The sequence below is a fragment of the Salmo trutta genome, chromosome 30, assembly GCF_901001165.1.
Source record: "Salmo trutta chromosome 30, fSalTru1.1, whole genome shotgun sequence".
Classification (NCBI taxonomy): Eukaryota; Metazoa; Chordata; class Actinopteri; order Salmoniformes; family Salmonidae; genus Salmo; species Salmo trutta.
Genome location: NC_042986.1, coordinates 34,628,386 through 34,648,365, shown reverse-complemented (window position 1 = coordinate 34,648,365; position 19,980 = coordinate 34,628,386). Strand labels below are relative to the sequence as shown.

General features: G+C 41.9%; 1 protein-coding gene and 1 long non-coding RNA gene across 5 annotated transcripts in view; one reads left to right on the top strand and one right to left on the bottom strand.

Annotated features, from left to right (window-relative positions):
* Positions 1-12,098, top strand: part of LOC115168548 (cytochrome P450 3A30) — a 28,394-nt gene extending 16,296 nt beyond the window's left edge. The window contains exons 10-14 of one of the 2 annotated variants that reach the window (XM_029723931.1): positions 811-971; positions 1,120-1,346; positions 4,025-4,187; positions 4,439-4,548; positions 11,903-12,098. In XM_029723931.1, coding sequence (XP_029579791.1) covers positions 811-971; positions 1,120-1,346; positions 4,025-4,187; positions 4,439-4,534 — 647 coding nt within the window. In that variant the 3' untranslated portion in view covers positions 4,535-4,548; positions 11,903-12,098. Of the gene's footprint in view, positions 1-810; positions 972-1,119; positions 1,347-4,024; positions 4,188-4,438; positions 5,262-11,902 lie in introns of those variants that run through there. The other variant, XM_029723930.1, reaches the window with a different exon arrangement.
* On the bottom strand, positions 12,025-15,650 carry LOC115168549 (uncharacterized). Of its 3 annotated transcripts, XR_003870694.1 has the most exons (4): positions 15,331-15,538; positions 15,176-15,213; positions 12,354-13,295; positions 12,025-12,113 (listed from the first exon to the last, which is right to left on the bottom strand). It is a non-coding gene; the product is annotated as an uncharacterized LOC115168549 (long non-coding RNA). The 3 variants fall into 3 exon arrangements; XR_003870693.1 differs by lacking the exons at positions 15,176-15,213; positions 15,331-15,538 and adding an exon at positions 15,562-15,650; XR_003870692.1 differs by lacking the exon at positions 15,331-15,538 and having other exon boundaries at positions 15,138-15,243.
* Positions 15,651-19,980: the final 4,330 nt, after the last annotated feature.

The following is a 19,980-nucleotide window of genomic DNA, read 5'->3' as shown; positions in this document are numbered from 1 at the left end:
AGAAAAATGGGCCGTTTTATAGCCAATCCCATGCTCTTCTACACATTTTGCAATGAAGCTTAGAGAATTTAGCATTTTTATAGCTAATTTCCTGCTATTCTACACGAGGCTGAGATAAAAGACCCTGTAAGCCCCCCACCTTGCAGGGGCTGCTGGGGTGTGTGGTATGCCAGTGTTGATTGAATAATTCATTCATTCATTCATTTATCTTATGCTACACAAAGATAAATAACATACATTTTTCTAAACTAATCCAATCTGTTAGTTGGATTTATTGCACCCATTACTGAAATGGTAGTTCCAGTTTAGATGGATTCTGAATAGAGATCGTGGGAATCCACTTCGGATGAAATTCCAATAGGATTTAAACATCACTTTGCAAGCCAGCATAATGTGACTTGATGCTGGTTTTGCTTTAGCTTATGCTGGGCACTAGTGTCCAACACACAGCAAATACTGGTCACCAGCAAAAAACACAGCAAATGCTGAACACCAGCAAAACCACAACAAAGGCTGGTCCCCAACGAAAACACAACGAAGGATGGGATGCCAGCATAACCAACTAGACCATGCTGGTCAGACCAGCTTGACCAGCTAGATCATGCTGGTCTGCCAGCATAACCAGCTTGACAATGTTGGTCAGCGAGCAGAACCTGTTAGACCATGCTGGTCAGACCTGCTTGACCAGCATAGACCAGCATAGACCAGCAGAAACCAGCATGGAACAGCATAGACCAGCTTGAAATGTATGCTGGTCTAGGCTGTTGGTTTTTAGCAGGGCTGAGCGATTGTGTTGTGGTTGTGTTCCAGGGCTGACAGACCATGAGATCCTGTCCCAGGCATTGACATACATCTTTGGGGGCTATGAGACCAGCAGCAGCACACTGGGTTTCCTATCCTATAACCTGGCAACAAACCCTGACGTCCAGGCTGCCCTGCAGGATGAGATCGACCAGATCTTCCCCGACAAGGTGACCTCAAGCTTCCATTTTCACCCCATTCTGGAACTTTGAGGGTTTATGACATAGCCCCTCTAGTAATTAAATAGGATCTCGATGGCCTAAGGTCACTCAAGTGTTTCCCATGAAGGGTAGTGAATTTGTACCTGTCTCCCTGCAGGCTCCGCCCACCTATGAAGGGCTGATGCAGATGGAGTATCTGGACATGGTCATCAACGAGACCTTGCGGGTGTATCCCATCATCAGCCGGCTAGAGAGGGTTGCCAAGGCAACCGTGGAGGTGAATGGTGTGACCATCCCCAAGGGAACTGTTGTCATGATCCCAATCATGGTCCTTCACCACCACCCGACACACTGGCCCAAACCTGAAGTCTTCCGACCAGAGAGGTACGGTACATACAGTAACACTCGTCTCTGCTTTACTACTGGGTTGTTTCGCACAAAGCTGGAACAAAAAACAGACCATGATGGTGCAGTGGTCTAAGGCACTGCAACGCAGTGCTAGCTGTGCCACCAGAGATTCTGGGTTTGAGCCCAGGCTCTGTCGCAGCCGGCCGTGACCGGGAGGCCGATGGGGCGGCGCACAAGCATCGTCTGGGTTAGGGAGGGTTTGGCCAGCAGGGATATCCTTGTCTCATCGTGCAATAGCGACTCCTGTGGCAGGCCGTGCGCAGTGCGACACATTGGTGCAGCTGGCTTCTGGGTTGGATGTGCATTGTGTCAAGAAGCAGTGCGGCTTGGTTGGGCTGTGTTTCGGAGGACGCACGGGAGATGCAGCGATGAGACAAGGCTGTAACTACTACCAATTGGACAACATGAAATTGGGGAGAAAAAAGGGCAAAAATATATCTTGTTTTTTTTAAACCATGTACCAAACATCCTTCCTCCAAAAGACTTGTTTGTGTATTATACTTGAAAAAGTTATATATTCAATTTCATAAAGAACCAAAAAGTCATGGTCTGTTGTTGTTCCAATTTAATGTGGAACGACCCAAACTCTTGGCTCTACTCTATCCTACTTTACTCTACCATAGTAAGAAACAAATAGTCTACTCGACTGAGTACTACTCCACAGTTACTGAACACTACTAGTTATACAGTCTGTAGAGTTACTGACCACAACTCTAGTTATAGAGTCTGTAGAGTTACTGACCACTACTCTAGTTATAGAGTCTGTACAGCTACTGACCACTACTAGTTAGAGAGCCTTGAGAGTTACTGACCACTACTAGTTATAGAGTCTGTAGAGTTACTGACCACAACTCTAGTTATGGAGTATGTAGAGTTACTGACCACTACTCTAGTCATAGAGTCTGTACAGCTACTGACCACTACTAGTTAGAGAGCCTTGAGAGTTACTGACCACTACTAGTTATAGAGTCTGTAGAGTTACTGACCACTACTAGTTATAGAGTCTGTAGAGTTACTGACCACAACTCTAGTTATGGAGTATGTAGAGTTACTGACCACTACTCTAGTCATAGTCTGTACAGCTACTGACCACTACTAGTTAGAGAGCCTTGAGAGTTACTGACCACTACTAGTTAAAGAGTCTGTAGAGTTACTGACCACTACTCTAGTTATAGAGTCTGCATAGTTACTGACCACTACTAGTTATAGAGTCTGTATAGTTACTGACCACTACTAGTTATAGAGTCTGTAGAGTTACTGACCACTACTCTAGTTATAGTATGTAGAGTTACTGACCACTACTAGTTATAGTCTGAAGAGTTACTTACCACTACTCTAGTTATAGAGTCTGTAGAGTTACTGAACACTACTAGTTATAGAGTCTGTAGAGTTACTGATCACTACTAGTTATAGAGTCTGTAGAGCTACTGACCACTACTAGTTATAGAGTCTGTAGAGTTACTGACCACTACTCTAGTTATAGAGTCTGTATAGTTACTGACCACTACTAGTTATAGAGTCTGTAGAGTTACTGAACACTACTAGTTATATAGTCTGTAGAGCTACTGACCACTACTAGTTATAGTCTGTAGAGTTACTGACCACTACTAGTTATAGAGTCTGTAGAGTTACTGACCACTACTAGTTATAGTCTGTAGAGTTACTGACCACTACTAGCTATAGAGTCTGTAGAGTTACTGACCACTACTCTAGTTATAGAGCCTGCAGAGTTACTGACCACTACTAGTTATAGAGCCTGGAGAGTTACTTACCACTACTAGTTATAGTCTGTAGAGTTACTGACCACTACTCTAGTTATAGTATGTAGAGTTACTGACCACTACTAGTTATAGAGTCTGTAGAGTTACTGACCACTACTGCTTATAGAGCCTGTAGAGTTACTGACCACTACTAGTTATAGAGTCTGTAGAGTTACTGACCACTACTAGTTATAGAGTCTGTAGAGTTACTGACCACTACTAGTTATAGAGCCTGTAGAGTTACTGACCACTACTAGTTATAGAGTCTGTAGAGTTACTGACCACTACTAGTTATATCATCTGTAGAGTTACGGACCACTACTAGTTATAGAGTCTGTAGAGTTACTGACCACTACTAGTTATATCATCTGTAGAGTTACTGACCAACACTAATTATAGAGTTTGTAAAGTTACTGACCACTACTCTAGTTATAGAGTCTGTAGAGCTACTGACCACTACTAGTTATAGAGTCTGTAGAGTTTCTGACCACTACTCTAGTTATAGTCTGTAGAGTTACTGACCACTACTCTAGTTATAGAGTCTGTAGAGTTACTGACCACTAGTAGTTATAGAGCCTGTCGAGTTACTGACCACTTCTAGTTAATGTCTGAAGAGTTACTGACCACTACTAGTTATAGTCTGTAGAGTAACTGACCACTACTAGTTATAGAGTCTGTAGAGTTATTGACCACTGCTAGTTATAGTCTGTAGAGTTACTGACCACTACTCTAGTTATAGAGTCTGTAGAGTTACTGACCACTACTCTAGTTATAGAGTCTGTAGAGTTACTGACCACTACTCTTGTTAAATATTCTGTAGCATTGCTGAACACTTCTTTAGCGTTGGACACAGAGCTGAATGCTACTTTGATCTGAACACTCCTCTGTCCTCAGGTTCAGTAAGGAGAACAGAGAGAACATTGATCCCTACACCTTCCTTCCGTTTGGGATGGGGCCCAGGAACTGTATCGGCATGAGATTCGCCCTCCAGACCATTAAGCTGGTGATAGTAGAGATCCTCCAGAATTTCAGTTTTGTCACCTGCAAGGAGACAGAGGTGAGATTACTGATTGTCTCAATGGGATTATTAGTGTGCATGAGTTTTTGTGTGTATGCGTGCAAGTTTTTGAATATGTTGGTGGTGAATGTTGGTTTGTGATGGCATATCTTTGTGTTGTTGACTGTAGTAGCTGTTTGGTTGAGGTTAGGTTCTCAAAACAGAATTAAACCGTAACTGATTACGTTGAGAGACTGTGTGGTGCTGTATTCATATCGGTATTCATATTGACTTCCTGGATGTGTCCTCAGGTTCCTCTGGAGCTGTTTGACAACGGCTTCGTCGCCCCAACGAAGCCCATCAAGCTGAAGCTGGTCCCCCGTGTTGTGGCCCCCAGCCAGGACTGAGAGGAGAGGCGCAGGTATACAGGACACTACCCTGTTAGTCTAGCCAAGTCGGTTTCTGCTTCAGTCAAACATGGTTGGCATGGCAATGAGTAAAACATTGTCTAAAGGGCAAGGCAGCCTGCCTGTTGGAAGGGATCAGTTTAGACTCATTGATAATCCAGGTTAATCCTCTGGAATGAGGAAAATTTTTGATTTTATAGTGAAGAAACTACCCAACTAGCTATATTACTAAATTATTGACGGTATGTAGGCTTTTTGTAACATATTTTCAGGAATCCCTTGAAATTAAGATGACTCATCTCAAGGGTCATGCAATGAGTATAAAGTGAATACAATATGGACAATCGTTGTAACCATGTGTGTGTGCCTTCATTTGTTTTGTAAAATAATTACTGTTCAGGCATTGAACAACCACAGATCACTAACTAACTTACCTGCAAGAAACTGCTTCAACACAATGTACAACCAATATAATATATGACCATTAATTATCTAATGCTATTACTGATGTAAGATAGTATCCCTCATATACCCTTCTTATAAAACTCACCTACCATGTCCACCAACCCCTCCTGTATATTATGCTTTGCAATATAATGCCTGAGTCTGTCACCTCCTCTGTTTGTGCTGTATGGTGTTTTGGAATGTGTTATGTAATGATTTATTCTGTAGTGTAATTCTAACAGTAATACTGCTGGACTGAAGTAAATGTTTTCTACCTGATAGACGAGCTGTTTGAGTTGAATCTGTTCTGTTCCCCAGTCACCTGTACGTTCACCTGTTCCCCAGTCACCTGTACGGTCACCTGTTCCCCAGTCACCTGTACGGTCACCTGTTCCCCAGTCACCTGTACGTTCACCTGTTCCCCAGTCACCTGTACGTTCACCTGTTCCCCAGTCACCTGTACGTTCACCTGTTGTACGGTCACCTGTACGGTCACCTGTTCCCCAGTCACCTGTACGTTCACCTGTTCCCCAGTCACCTGTACGTTCACCTGTTCCCCAGTCACCTGTACGTTCACCTGTTCCCCAGTCACCTGTACGGTCACCTGTTCCCCAGTCACCTGTACGTTCACCTGTTCCCCAGTCACCTGTACGTTCACCTGTTCCCCAGTCACCTGTACGTTCACCTGTTCCCCAGTCACCTGTACGTTCACCTGTTCCCCAGTCACCTGTACGGTCACCTGTTCCCCAGTCACCTGTACGTTCACCTGTTCCCCAGTCACCTGTACGGTCACCTGTTCCCCAGTCACCTGTACGTTCACCTGCTCCCCAGTCACCTGTACGTTCACCTGTTCCCCAGTCACCTGTACGGTCACCTGTTCCCCAGTCACCTGTACGTTCACCTGTTCCCCAGTCACCTGTACGGTCACCTGTTCCCCAGTCACCTGTACGTTCACCTGTTCCCCAGTCACCTGTACGGTCACCTGTTCCCCAGTCACCTGTACGTTCACCTGTTCCCCAGTCACCTGTACGTTCACCTGTTCCCCAGTCACCTGTACGTTCACCTGTTCCCCAGTCACCTGTACGTTCACCTGTTCCCCCATCACCTGTACGTTCACCTGTTCCCCAGTCACCTGTACGTTCACCTGTTGTACGGTCACCTGTACGGTCACCTGTTCCCCAGTCACCTGTACGTTCACCTGTTGTACGGTCACCTGTACGGTCACCTGTTCCCCAGTCACCTGTACGTTCACCTGTTGTACGGTCACCTGTACGGTCACCTGTTCCCCAGTCACCTGTACTTTCACCTGTTCCCCAGTCACCTGTACGGTCACCTGTTCCCCAGTCACCTGTACGTTCACCTGTTGTACGGTCACCTGTACGGTCACCTGTTCCCCAGTCACCTGTACGGTCACCTGTTCCCCAGTCACCTGTACGTTCACCTGTTGTACGGTCACCTGTACTTTCACCTGTTCCCCAGTCACCTGTACGTTCACCTGCTCCTCAGTTGTGTGTAACCTATCAAAATAAAGAAAGTTGCACACTCCATATATAAACTCCCAGTAATTTAATGGGTATTTACCAACGTTTCGGCATCATTGTGCCTTCCTCAGGGTGATGTCATGAATACTTGAACCAGGTTATAAGCTAATAAACTGTAGAAAGAATATACATTTATAAGACTTTTTCGTAAAGGAAAATGTGTTCATAAGGGCCTGACATCAAAATCAATATTCAGACCACTAGGGGTCAATGTTTTTAGATAGTAATCCATAAATCCTACCTGGATTTATGGATTATCAAAGCGAATGATGCATTACACACAGATTCATACACAAAGCCCACAGATCCCAATACCTTGCTATGTGCGGACAGTATGCATCCCCTTCCCCTCCAGAATGGTCTACCATACAGCCAATTATGCAGGTTTAAACTAATCTGTGGCCACAAGTCAGATTTTGACAGCAATGCTGACAGATACATTTAGAATGAGAGGCTAAAAGTACAAAACTCTTGATGCTGCAATGATGAAAATAAAACCAAGAGAGGAATTACTAAAACTCAACCAAAGAAGAAAAACAACGCGACCGTCTTTTGCACTAAGTACACCAAGGGTTCGGAGAAATTATTTTTTATTTAACTAGGCAAGTCAGTTAAGAACAAATTCTTATTTTCAATGACAGCCTAGGAACAGTGGGTTAACTGTCACGGTTGTCGAAAGGAAAAGCGGACCAAAGTGCAGCGTGTGTCGTTCCACATTTTATTTACTCTGTGAAACTATGCAATACATAAATAAACTGAATAAACAAAACAACAAACCGTGACACAGCGGTGAAACATACACTACTCAAAATGAATCTCCCACAAACCCAGGTGGGACAAACACCAACTTAAATATGACTTCCAATTAGAGACAACGATGACCAGCTGCCTCTAATTGGAGATCATCTCAAACAAAGCCCAACATAGAAATACAAAAACTAGAACAACCCAACATAGAAATACAAAAACTAGAACAACCCAACATAGAAATACAAAACTAGAACATAACAACATAGAAAAAACTAAACTAGAAAACCCCCCTGTCACGCCCTGACCTACTCTACCATAGAAAAAAACAGCTTACCATGGTCAGGACGTGACATTAACTGTCTTGTTCAGGGGGAGAACAACAGATTTTTACCTTGTCAGCATGGGGATTCGATCTTGCAACCTTTCGGTTACTAGTTCAACACTCTAATCACTAGGCTACCTGCCGCCCCAAATGAAAGCAATTCTGAAAAATCACTGGCATATTCTGCAATCAGACAAAAAAAATCACACACCTCTTCAAGGTATCCCCACTGGTGCTCTATAAGGGTGGTCGCAATATTGGAGATAGTTTGGTGAGATCTGACATATCCCCTGAGCCCACTCAGACACTCTTGACACCTATCCCAAATGGGAACTACAAATGTGGCTCATGCGCACAGTGCAATAGCACTATAAAAACATCTTTCTTCAGACACCCTCATACAGGTCAAAAGATCCCTGTTAGGGGTATCATCTCATGCAAGACCAAGGGAGTAATCTATCTCATCACCTGTTCATGTGAGAAAGCTTACGTAGGACAAACGAAAAGACAATTAAAACAACGCATAGCTGAACACCGCAGCTCAATCAGGTGTAAGAACATTGACTATCCAGTAGCAGCTCACTTTGTTGAAGCTAACCATACCATCTCCTCCCTCAAATACACAGGCATTGTTGAAGCTGACCATCCAATCTCCTCCCTCAAATACACAGGCATTGTTGAAGCTGACCATCCAATCTCCTCCCTCAAATACACAGGCATTGTTGAAGCTAACCATCCTATCTCCTCCCTCAAATACACAGGCATTGTTGAAGCTGACCATCCAATCTCCTCCCTCAAATACACAGGCATTGTTGAAGCTGACCATCCCATCTCCTCCCTCAAATACACAGGCATTGAGCATGTTGCTCTACCAAGGAGAGGAGGTAACATGGAGATCCTACTACTACAAAGGGAGGCTTACTGGATATCCTATCTAAAAACATTGACCCCTAGTGGTCTGAATATTGACTTTGATCTCAGGCCCTTCTTATGAACACATTTTTCCTTTATGAACAAGTCTTATAAATTGATATTCTTTCTACAGCTTATTAGCGTACAACTCACATGTTCCCCCTGTTGATGATGCTTATTGTACATTAAGGTTGAACCAAAAGATTATATGTTACAAATATGAAATGAAATGCGAAATTATTATTTGAAATTGAATGAAACATAATGTATGTTGATGCTAATATGATGTATAATATTCCATTATGTTTCTATATGATAACAATAGCGTAATATATTTAATATGCCATATACTATTTTTTAACAGTTTCACTAATTCATTTTAATTAACTTCATCATTATGATTATTGTCATTGGTTGGACTAATTGCACTGTTTGTCTACATAACCTGGTTCAAGTATTCATGACATCACCCTGAGGAAGGCAAAGTGATGCCGAAACGTTGGTAAATACCCATTAAATTGCTGGGAGTTTATATATGGAGTGTGCGACTTTCTTTATTTTGATAGTTTATAGATTATTCGCCGTTCGTCAGCACCTCCACACAAACTATTTTTTCCAGGGTGTGCGCCAGCTCATGCTTTTTAATCTAGCTGTAAACTACCTAACACAGACACACCTACTGGTCACTGCTCAGCCTGCTATCTCATAATTATAGTGATAATAACAGACTAGGATTGTGTGCATAACCTATTTATCTAGGCTGTACAAAATGTAGGCACCAGTGCTGATAGTCTGTCTGTACAGAGGGTGGACTACAGTGTTGATAGTCTGTCTGTACAGAGGGTGGACTACAGTGTTGATTGTGTGTACACACAGTGTAGGCTTAGCCACGCTGTTGTTAGCGTGCATAGAGGGTCAGCTACATTGCAGTAGGTACAAAGGTTTGCTTGAGGGACGTCAGGTGTGTCTCACTGAAAATGAACCCATGGGATTTTTCTGTTTATCAACTTGAGTCTGGTTTTTGCCATTCAGGTTTCAAACTCCCACAGTGACTCAGCAGTCTGAGACACACACACACACACACACACACACACACACACACACACACACACACACACACACACACACACACACACACACACACACACACAGAGACACACAGAGACACACAGAGACACACAGAGACACACAGACCCTGTATAGGCAAGGCAATATTCCAGTCTCAGATTGTTAAGGAACAATGGCTCTCTTCGCTTTCATACAGAGCAGAAGGTTTTTCTTGAACTGTGGTAGCATTTGGGCATGGCATTTAAAAAAAAAACATATTTTTTATTTGATTTAAATGTATTTGGATACATCTTCCCGATTCTAAATGAACTAATATGGCAGCTTAATGACTTTAAGTCATTTGTACCATTATGATAACATTGTGCTACTGGTAGGAGTAGTAGCACCAATGACGGTAACACCAATAACTGAGGATTGTCTTAAATGGAGACCTGATGATAAAATCTAAGGTCATTAAAACCCGTTAAACCTTCATTTACTATTGATATGATGAATCATTTTGCTCGCAATGTAATTTACCTTCATTTAAATTGACTAACACCAACGCCACTTTTTATTTAGACTCATCAAATGATCAATGGAATCTTCAAATTGCATGTCTTTCACTGATAATGAACCTATGGGATTTTATTTGTATCAACTTGACCTCTGGCCAGGTAGTTGATCAGGACTAATCTCTCTCTTTCAGAGGCAACCCAACCAGCCAGTCAGGTTTCAAACTCCCACAGTCACTCAATGTACAAACACGAGCACACATACACACACACACACACACACACACACACACACACACACACACACACACACACACACACACACACACACACACACACACACACACACACACACACACATACACACACACACACACACACACACACACACACACACACACACAGTGGCGACCCATCATCCAGGGTACATGGGGCTCTGTTTTTTGCCCCACCTGTTAAGCAAAAAAACAAGTATGATGTTGGCATTAATACGTGTCACATTTCAGTTTGTAAACAATGTAAAAATAATAATAATTGAGTTAATAAAGCCGCATACAACCATGGTCTTTTTTTTGCCTTCTTGCATAGGGCAGCTCCAAAATCTAGGTGTTTCAGCCTAGCTCAGTGCTTTCTGTGGTGGTGTGGCAGCCAGTGGAAAATATGGAGGTTGGGTTTGGTAATGTTCTCTAGTTGCGACTTGATTGGCTCAGTGTTCTGTCATTCATGGGGACACTACGTCACCGCAAAATCTACGAGGAGAGCTCGAAAATTTACATTAGAAGTGCCCATCCAAGAAGGCTCAAGGTCATTGGTCAAATCACGTAATATCTACCTTAGTTTTGATTGGACTGATCATATTAACATTATATTTCCAAAATCTTAGCTGGAAGGCTAGACCAGCAGACATCACCATGAATCAAGTCGACAATCTACTGGCAAATCCTTTTCAATCCTTGTCATATGAAGATAAATTATAGATAAAATGTATCAGTGCTCATCGGCCACTGGACATAATACTAAGTGTATGTTGTGTAGTAAGCTGTTAGTAGCCCATGTGCCTCACCCTAATAATTTGGTCCCTTTCCCCCTCATTATTTAGCCTCCTGTTCTGACTTGGTGGTGCACATGTAGCCTATAGCCTGTTTTAGAGTAATGTCATCATCAAACATTTAATTTGTCTGCTTATATGCCCCTTTTATTTATCCTACGGTTCTGACTTAGTGTACAGGGAGAATACTGTAATAACGGCCCATGTTCTGAATTTTGTCACTGTACGTTTCAAAAGTGCTGAACAAATAGCTATATTGACTACCTCCGTCCTAGCTCGCACATTGTCTTAATCGAAATTACGGATTGCCTCTTATCCGCTCGTCGTTCCCTTGTGCCATAGTTTGCACATCTCAATTGTCAGTAGAAACCACATTTATTTAAGCAAGTCAGCCATATCAGCTATGTTTTTTTTAAAGGCAGTAAATGAGGCTGAATGAACTGTTTAGCTGCCAGACAAGGCTCCGCTGATAGCCAGGTGTAGCAGTGGTAAGGATTCACTCCCTGGTGCTGAAAAGAATCTCTGCTGTTGGAACAGCTTTATGTAGGCCCTAACAGTTTGTGGACACCATTTATCACAGTTATAGTGCAATTAATGTATTGTTTAGTGTTGTGTTGTGTTGTGTAGTGGCTTTGCTGGCATGCATCTAAAAAATGGTTGAGTTTGCCCCACCAAGATTTGCATGCTAAAATTGCCACTGCACACACACTGCACACACACCCACTGGGTACAGGCAATATTCCAGTCTCAGATTGCTAAGAAATAATGGTTATCTTCCCTTTCATACAGGACAGAAGGTAGAGCGTTCCTCTGGGGTTTTGGCACACTGTCTGAGGGGCGTGTCTCCTATCTCAATGTCCTCTCCAGTGAGATACATCCAGGAGTGGCTGATCCTGTGCAGTTCCCAGACAGACATTATGAAGGTAGTAGAGAGAAAGACGAAATACGAGTTCTGAGACAAAGGGCCCACGTGTTCCTGGTCTATAGAGAAACACTGAACCTGTAGTGGTGTTACTAGTCTATAGAGAAACACTGAACCTCTAGTGGTGTTACTAGTTGTCTATAGAGAAACACTGAACCTGTAGTGGTGTTACTAGTTGTCTATAGAGAAACACTGAACCTGTAGTGGTGTTATTAGTCTATAGAGAAACACTGAACCTGTAGTGGTGTAACTAGTTGTCTATAGAGAAACACTGAACCTGTAGTGGTGTTACTAGTTGTCTATAGAGATACACTGAACCTGTAGTGGTGTTACTAGTCTATAGAGAAACACTGAACCTCTAGTGGTGTTACTAGTTGTCTATAGAGAAACACTGAACCTGTAGTGGTGTTACTAGTCTATAGAGAAACACTGAACCTGTAGTGGTGTTACTAGTTGTCTATAGAGAAACACTGAACCTGTAGTGGTGTAACTAGTCTATAGAGAAACACTGAACCTGTAGTGGTGTTACTAGTCTATAGAGAAACACTGAACCTGTAGTGGTGTTACTAGTTGTCTATAGAGAAACACTGAACCTGTAGTGGTGTTACTAGTCTATAGAGAAACACTGAACCTGTAGTGGTGTTATTAGTCTATAGAGAAACACTGAACCTGTAGTGGTGTTACTAGTTGTCTATAGAGATACACTGAACCTGTAGTGGTGTTACTAGTTGTCTATAGAGAAACACTGAACCTGTAGTGGTGTTACTAGTCTATAGAGAAACACTGAACCTGTAGTGGTGTTATTAGTCTATAGAGAAACACTGAACCTGTAGTGGTGTTACTAGCCTATAGAGAAACACTGAACCTGTAGTGGTGTTACTAGTTGTCTATAGAGAAACACTGAACCTGTAGTGGTGTTATTAGTCTATAGAGAAACACTGAACCTGTAGTGGTGTAACTAGTCTATAGAGATACACTGAACCTGTAGTGGTGTTACTAGTTGTCTATAGAGATACACTGAACCTGTAGTGGTGTTACTAGTTGTCTATAGAGATACACTGAACCTGTAGTGGTGTTACTAGTTGTCTATAGAGATACACTGAACCTGTAGTGGTGTTACTAGTTGTCTATAGAGAAACACTGAACCTGTAGTGGTGTTACTAGTCTATAGAGAAACACTGAACCTGTAGTGGTGTTACTAGTCTATAGAGAAACACTGAACCTGTAGTGGTGTTACTAGTCTATAGAGAAACACTGAACCTGTAGTGGTGTTACTAGTGTCATGACGTTGGCCTGTGGGTAAGGTTTATGACCCCCCCCCCATAAATACCTTTCTCCCTTCCCCTCTCTTACTGACCCTACTGAAGGACTGGTGTCCTGTTAAATATAGAGAGTCTGGGAACATCAAACAAATGGGGAAAGGAACCATATTTTGGTAATAAAACCAGTTGGAAATATGCTTGATAACGTAATGAGTATGGATGTCAGTTGTTATCTGTGACATTATGACTGATGACAGGACGACATAAACTGTACCTGGGAAAGTATACACCCTCTAGTTATCAGAGTCACATGGAATTGTTATGCAATTGAAATGTTTGATATTGAAATTGTTTGTTAGGAGATTAAATGTAATTTTAGCTTCCAAATGAGAGAATTGGGTTTTCATAAGGAAAGTGCCCTGCTCGATCAGTGGCCCAACCCTGTGAAGAGACAGGGGTTATAAACGATGAAACACCTCCTTCCCCCCTCTCCACTATATAAGCCTTTGATGAAAAGATAACCAGGAGTTCCAGTACGGGAGGTCTGCAGCCTCTACGTTAGAAGGACACACATGTTAACTAAACCATATCAAGGACAGAACTAAGCCAACCTTGGCGTGAGTTATGGTATGAACTGGTATGAACTTTGAGCTTATTCACTACAGAAGTGATACTTCCTAGCCGTTGAGTTAGCCGCTGCTAACGTGGGCTAGGAAAGGACGGACGACGGATCCAGTCTAACAACCAGACGAAGATACCACCACGTATCCAATTTACCACCATTGACATTCTTCCACTACAGGAAGATCTGTTGGCCAACCCGGCCAGCATCTACGACCAATCTACCGAAGCGCAGCTCAGAGTAAATATTTATTGCATTTTCCTTTTCCAAATGGGCGGTAATTTAGAATGCATAAGATAAGGTATTTACGATAGCATAGCTGCTGTTTCTTTGTTCCTAAGTCTTCCCGCCCTTTCATTCAAGCCCAACCCCCTTTCCTTTGTGTAACCAGGTTCCGTCCACCGGGACGTTTTCTGTATGACATCATTGGTATTCTGTGTATTTGTAATTCTGGGTGATTAGTTAGGTATTTAGTAAATAAATAATTAAACCCAATTTTGTATTGCTGATTCAACTTGTTAGCCAGGGTTCGTGAAGATAACCAAGAATTTACAACGTTCATTATGAGACTGAAAATAAGATAAGGGTTAATATTGACTGCTATCGATGTAAAATATTCCTAAGTATTTTAAGAGTTTATTCGGAAGATAACAGCTCTATAAACGTTCTTCCGTGGTGCCCCGACTTTCTAGTTAATTACATTTACATGATTCGCTTAATCAGGTAATATTAATTACAGAGAAATCATTTTATAAGTTAGCATGTCATATCACTTAATCCGGCATAGCCAAAGACACGACACTAGTCTATAGAGAAACACTGAACCTGTAGTGGTGTTACTAGTTGTCTATAGAAAAACACTGAACCTCTAGTGGTGTTACTAGTTGTCTATAGAGAAACACTGAACCTGTAGTGGTGTTACTAGTCTATAGAGATACACTGAACCTGTAGTGGTGTTACTAGTTGTCTATAGAGAAACACTGAACCTGTAGTGGTGTTACTAGTCTATAGAGAAACACTGAACCTGTAGTGGTGTAACTAGTCTATAGAGATACACTGAACCTGTAGTGGTGTAACTAGTCTATAGAGATACACTGAACCTGTAGTGGTGTTACTAGTCTATAGAGAAACACAACCTGTAGTGGTGTTACTAGTTGTCTATAGAGAAACACTGAACCTCTAGTGGTGTTACTAGTTGTCTATAGAGAAACACTGAACCTCTAGTGGTGTTACTAGTCTATAGAGAAACACTGAACCTGTAGTGGTGTTACTAGTCTATAGAGAAACACTGAACCTGTAGTGGTGTAACTAGTCTATAGAGATACACTGAACCTGTAGTGGTGTAACTAGTCTATAGAGATACACTGAACCTGTAGTGGTGTCACTAGTTGTCTATAGACAAACACTGAACCTGTAGTGGTGTTACTAGTCTATAGAGAAACACTGAACCTGTAGTGGTGTTACTAGTCTATAGAGAAACACTGAACCTGTAGTGGTGTTACTAGTCTATAGAGAAACACTGAACCTGTAGTGGTGTTACTAGTCTATAGAGAAACACTGAACCTGTAGTGGTGTTACTAGTCTATAGAGATACACTGAACCTGTAGTGGTGTTACTAGTTGTCTATAGAGAAACACTGAACCTGTAGTGGTGTTACTAGTCTATAGAGAAACACTGAACCTGTAGTGGTGTTACTAGCCTATAGAGAAACACTGAACCTGTAGTGATGTTACTAGTTATCTATAGAGAAACACTGAACCTGTAGTGGTGTTACTAGTTGTCTATAGAGAAACACTGAACCTGTAGTGATGTTACTAGTCTATAGAGAAACACTGAACCTGTAGTGGTGTTACTAGTTGTCTATAGAGAAACACTGAACCTGTAGTGATGTTACTAGTCTATAGAGAAACACTGAACCTGTAGTGGTGTTACTAGTTGTCTATAGAGAAACACTGAACCTGTAGTGGTGTTACTAGTTGTCTGTAGAGAAACACTGAAACTCCAAGTAGCCCCAGGGGTTTAGAGTGCTGGTGAGAACATATGGAGAACCTGTAGCGTTGGTGCCTTGTTACAAGTTGTTCCTTGCAACTTGTGACAGCCCATTTCAGTTTCTCCTGAAGTGTGCCCCTGTTCACTTACTCCTCCCAAGTTTTCAAAAGCGTTGGATTGGTTATCGGTGTGTGGCAGACAGTGCTTCAACCTTGGTCATCAGTCAGTCAATGCACCAAAACTGTCTTAGCCCACTGAGCTAAGGCCTTGGCATTAGTTTGAGGAGCCAATGAAAAGTCAAGCCTTGACATCTCAGGGAATGTTACACATTACACGTGTGAAAGGGGCAGGAAAGCTAGACTGAAGGTTCTGTCAAGGGTTCCATCCATTGGCCACAAGGGGGAGTATAAGAACCATGTTACAAAATACACTGCTATACTCAGAGAGTAGTCAGGTCCAATAGCACAGTTCTGGCTAACATCTCAGAGAAATGTTCACACCACCTTTCATTGACAGGAAAAGGAAAATGTGAAAATGTTAAAATGTACAGTAGAAGAAGACGATTGCCCTTCCAGGTAATAGGCTATTTATAGTATTGATTGTACCTATTTCTGTGATTTAAAATCATGTGATGTCTTCTTGGTACTAACTAGGCTATGTGTTCTGGTTTATGAGCATGTGCAACAAATGGAATTTCAACAAATGAAACAAAACATAGGCCTATAGGCATAGGTACAGTCAAACTTCATCAGGAAGCCTTAAGCGAAAAGAAGTGATCGCTCTGACATCTTGTTCAAGTAGGGGAGAGTGAGCTAAGGTGAGACATCTTTTACAATCAGCATCAGTCCATCAAGGGGAATATATACTGAGCAAACACAACATGTAAAGTGTTGGTCCCATGTTTCATTCTAAAAAATGTTGTGTACAGATTTGTTTACATCCCTGTTAGTGAGCATTTCTCCTTTTCCAAGATAATCCATCCACCTGACAGGTGTGGCAGGTGGATGGGGACAATAAAAGGCCACTCTAAAATGTGCAGTTTTGTCACACAACACAATGCCACAGATGTCTCAAGTTTGAGGGAGCGTGCAATTGTCATGCTCACTTCAGGAATGTCCACCAAAGTTGTTGCCAGATAATTTAATGTTCATTCCTCTACCATAAGCTGCCTCCAACGTTGTTTTAGAGAATTTGGCAGTACATCCAACTGGCCTCACAACCACAGACCACGTATAACCACACCAACCCAGGACCTCCACATCCGGCTTCTTCATCTGTGGGATCGTCTGAGACCAGCCACCTGGACAGCTGATGAAACTGAGGAGTATTTCTGTCTGTAATAGAGCCCTTTTGTGGGGAAAAACTCATTCTGATTGGCTGGGCCTGGCTCCCCAATGGCTGGGCCTGGCTTCCAAGTGGGTGGCCCTATTCCCTCCCGGGCCCTCCCATGGCTGAGCCCCTTCCCAGTCATGTGAAATCCATAGATTAGGGCCTAATGAATTTATTTCAATTGACTGATTTCCTTATATGAACTGTAACTCAGTAAAATCATTGAAATTGTTGCATGTTGTGTTTATATTTTTGTTCAGTATAGTATTATTTCCAACAAAGATATCTACATACAGTACCAAACAAAAGTTTGGGCATACCTACTCATTCAAGGGTTTTTCTTTATTTGTAATATTTTTTACATTGTAGAATAATGGTGAAGACATCAAAACTATGAAATAACACATATGGAATCATGTAGTAACCAAGAAAGTGTTAAACAAATGAAAATAGATTCTTCAAAGTAACCATCCTTTGCCTTGCTGACAGCTTTGCACATGCTTGGCATTCTCTCAACCAGCTTCACGAGGTAGTCACCTGGAATGCTTTTCCAACAGTCTTGAAGGAGTTCCCACATTGAGCACTTGTTGGCTGCTTTTCCTTCACTCTGCGGTCCAACTCATCCCAAACCATCTCAATTGGGTTGAGGTCGGGTGATTGTGGAGGCCAGGTTATCTGATGCAGCACTCCACCACTCTCCTTCTTGGTCAAATAGCCCTTACACAGCCTGGCGGTGTGTTTTGGGGCATTGTACTGCTGAAAAGCAAATGATAGTCTCGCTAAGCGCAAACCAGATGGAATGGCGTATCGCTGCAGAATGCTGTGATAGCCATGCTGGTTAAGTGTGCCTTGAATTCTAAATAAATCACTGACAGTGTCACCAGCAAAGCACCATCACACCTCCTCATGCTTCACGGTGGGAACCACACATGCAGAGATAATCCTTTCACCTACTCTGTGTCTCACAAAGACAGCGGTTGGAAACAAAAATTTCAAATTTGGACTCATCAGACCAAAGGACAGATTTACACCGGTCTAATGTCCATTGTCCGTGTTTCTTGGCCCAAGCAAGTCTCTTCTTCTTATTGGTGTCCTTTAGGAGTGGTTTCTTTGCAGCAATTTGACCATGAACAGTTGATGTTGAGATGTGTCTGTTACTTGAACTCTGTGAAGCATTTATTAGGGCTGCAATCTGAGGTGCAGTTAATTGCCGATTTCTGAAGCTGGTAACTCTAATGAACTTATCCTCTGCAGCAGAGGTAACTGTGGGCCTTCCTTTCCTGTGGTGGTCCTGATGAGAGCCAGTTTCATCACAGCGCTTGATGGTTTTTGCAATTACTCTTGAATAAACTTTCAAAGTTGAATATTGACTGACCATGTCTTGAAGTAATGATGGACTGTCATTTCTCTTTGCTTATTTGAGCTGTTCTTGCCATAATATGGACTTGGTCTTTTACCATAGGGCTATCTTCTGTATACCACCCCTACCTTGTCACAACACAGCAGATTGGCTCAAACGCATTAAGAAGGAATGAAATTCCACAAATTAACTTTTAACAGGGCATACCTGTTAATTAAAAATGTATTCCATGTGACTACCTCATGAAGATGGTTGAGAGAATGCCAAGAGTGTGCAAAGCTGTCATCAAGGCAAAGGGTGGCTACTTTGAAGAATCTCAAATCTAAAATGTATTTTGATTTGTTTAACACTTTTTGATACTACATTATTTCATAGTATTGATGTCTACACTATTATTCTACAATGTAGAAAATAGTCAAAATAAAGAAAAACACTTGAATGAGTAGGTGTGTTCAAACTTTTGACTGGTACTGTATGTTTCAGGATGTAGAGTATCCCTGGAAACAATCAGAATTCATGTCAACATGACAGTTTTGACAACATAGCTTGTCCAAAAAAAATGGTCTCTTGGCACATCTTAGCCCGGGTATGGGTTAAGTTGAGTTGCGGGACGGGGTAAGTTAAGCCACCTACACATTTCTGTATGGACGAAATATTACCACTACCTTTTTAAAACCATGTCTATCTTTATTTCCAAACAGAATTCAACACAATCACAATAGCTTTTTTGTATTTTAATAATTTTATTAATCTTTTAACACAGGCTTAACACCTAACGAACATGTTGTACACCTAAGAAACACTTTAAACATAGTCCAGGCCCTGTTCTTACCTCATATCCCAGCAACAATGGGAGGAAAATACTTAAATCTGCTCAACTTACCATGTGCTCAACTTACCCCATGGCCATTGGTTCAACTTACCTCACTGCAAACATTTGGACTATTTTAGCACAAACAGCTCCAAGGATGCCCTTTCATGCTAGGTTTAGGACCTCATATTGAAGCTTATAGAGACCCCAACAGATGTATAGAACAATCTTAAAAGTATCTACTTTGATTTACATACAACCATCATGGAACCGTAACAATAAATGAATTTGATAAACAATTTCTTTGACCTAACTTGCTTACCACTTTTTACATGTGTTTTCTTCCTTCACAGACTCCATGAAATGATAACCTCTTTGTAAATATTTGGTTAAATTATACATTTTGTGTACTGTATGGTTTCCTAGAAATAAGGGCGGCTCAACTTACCCCACTCTCCCACAGGCCTATTACCAATCATTTATATATACACTAGATTGCTAATTGGGGCACCCTGTGTTGAAGCCACCGTGACTCCATCTTGGCGCTTCCAAAATGGGGAAGCAATAAAAAT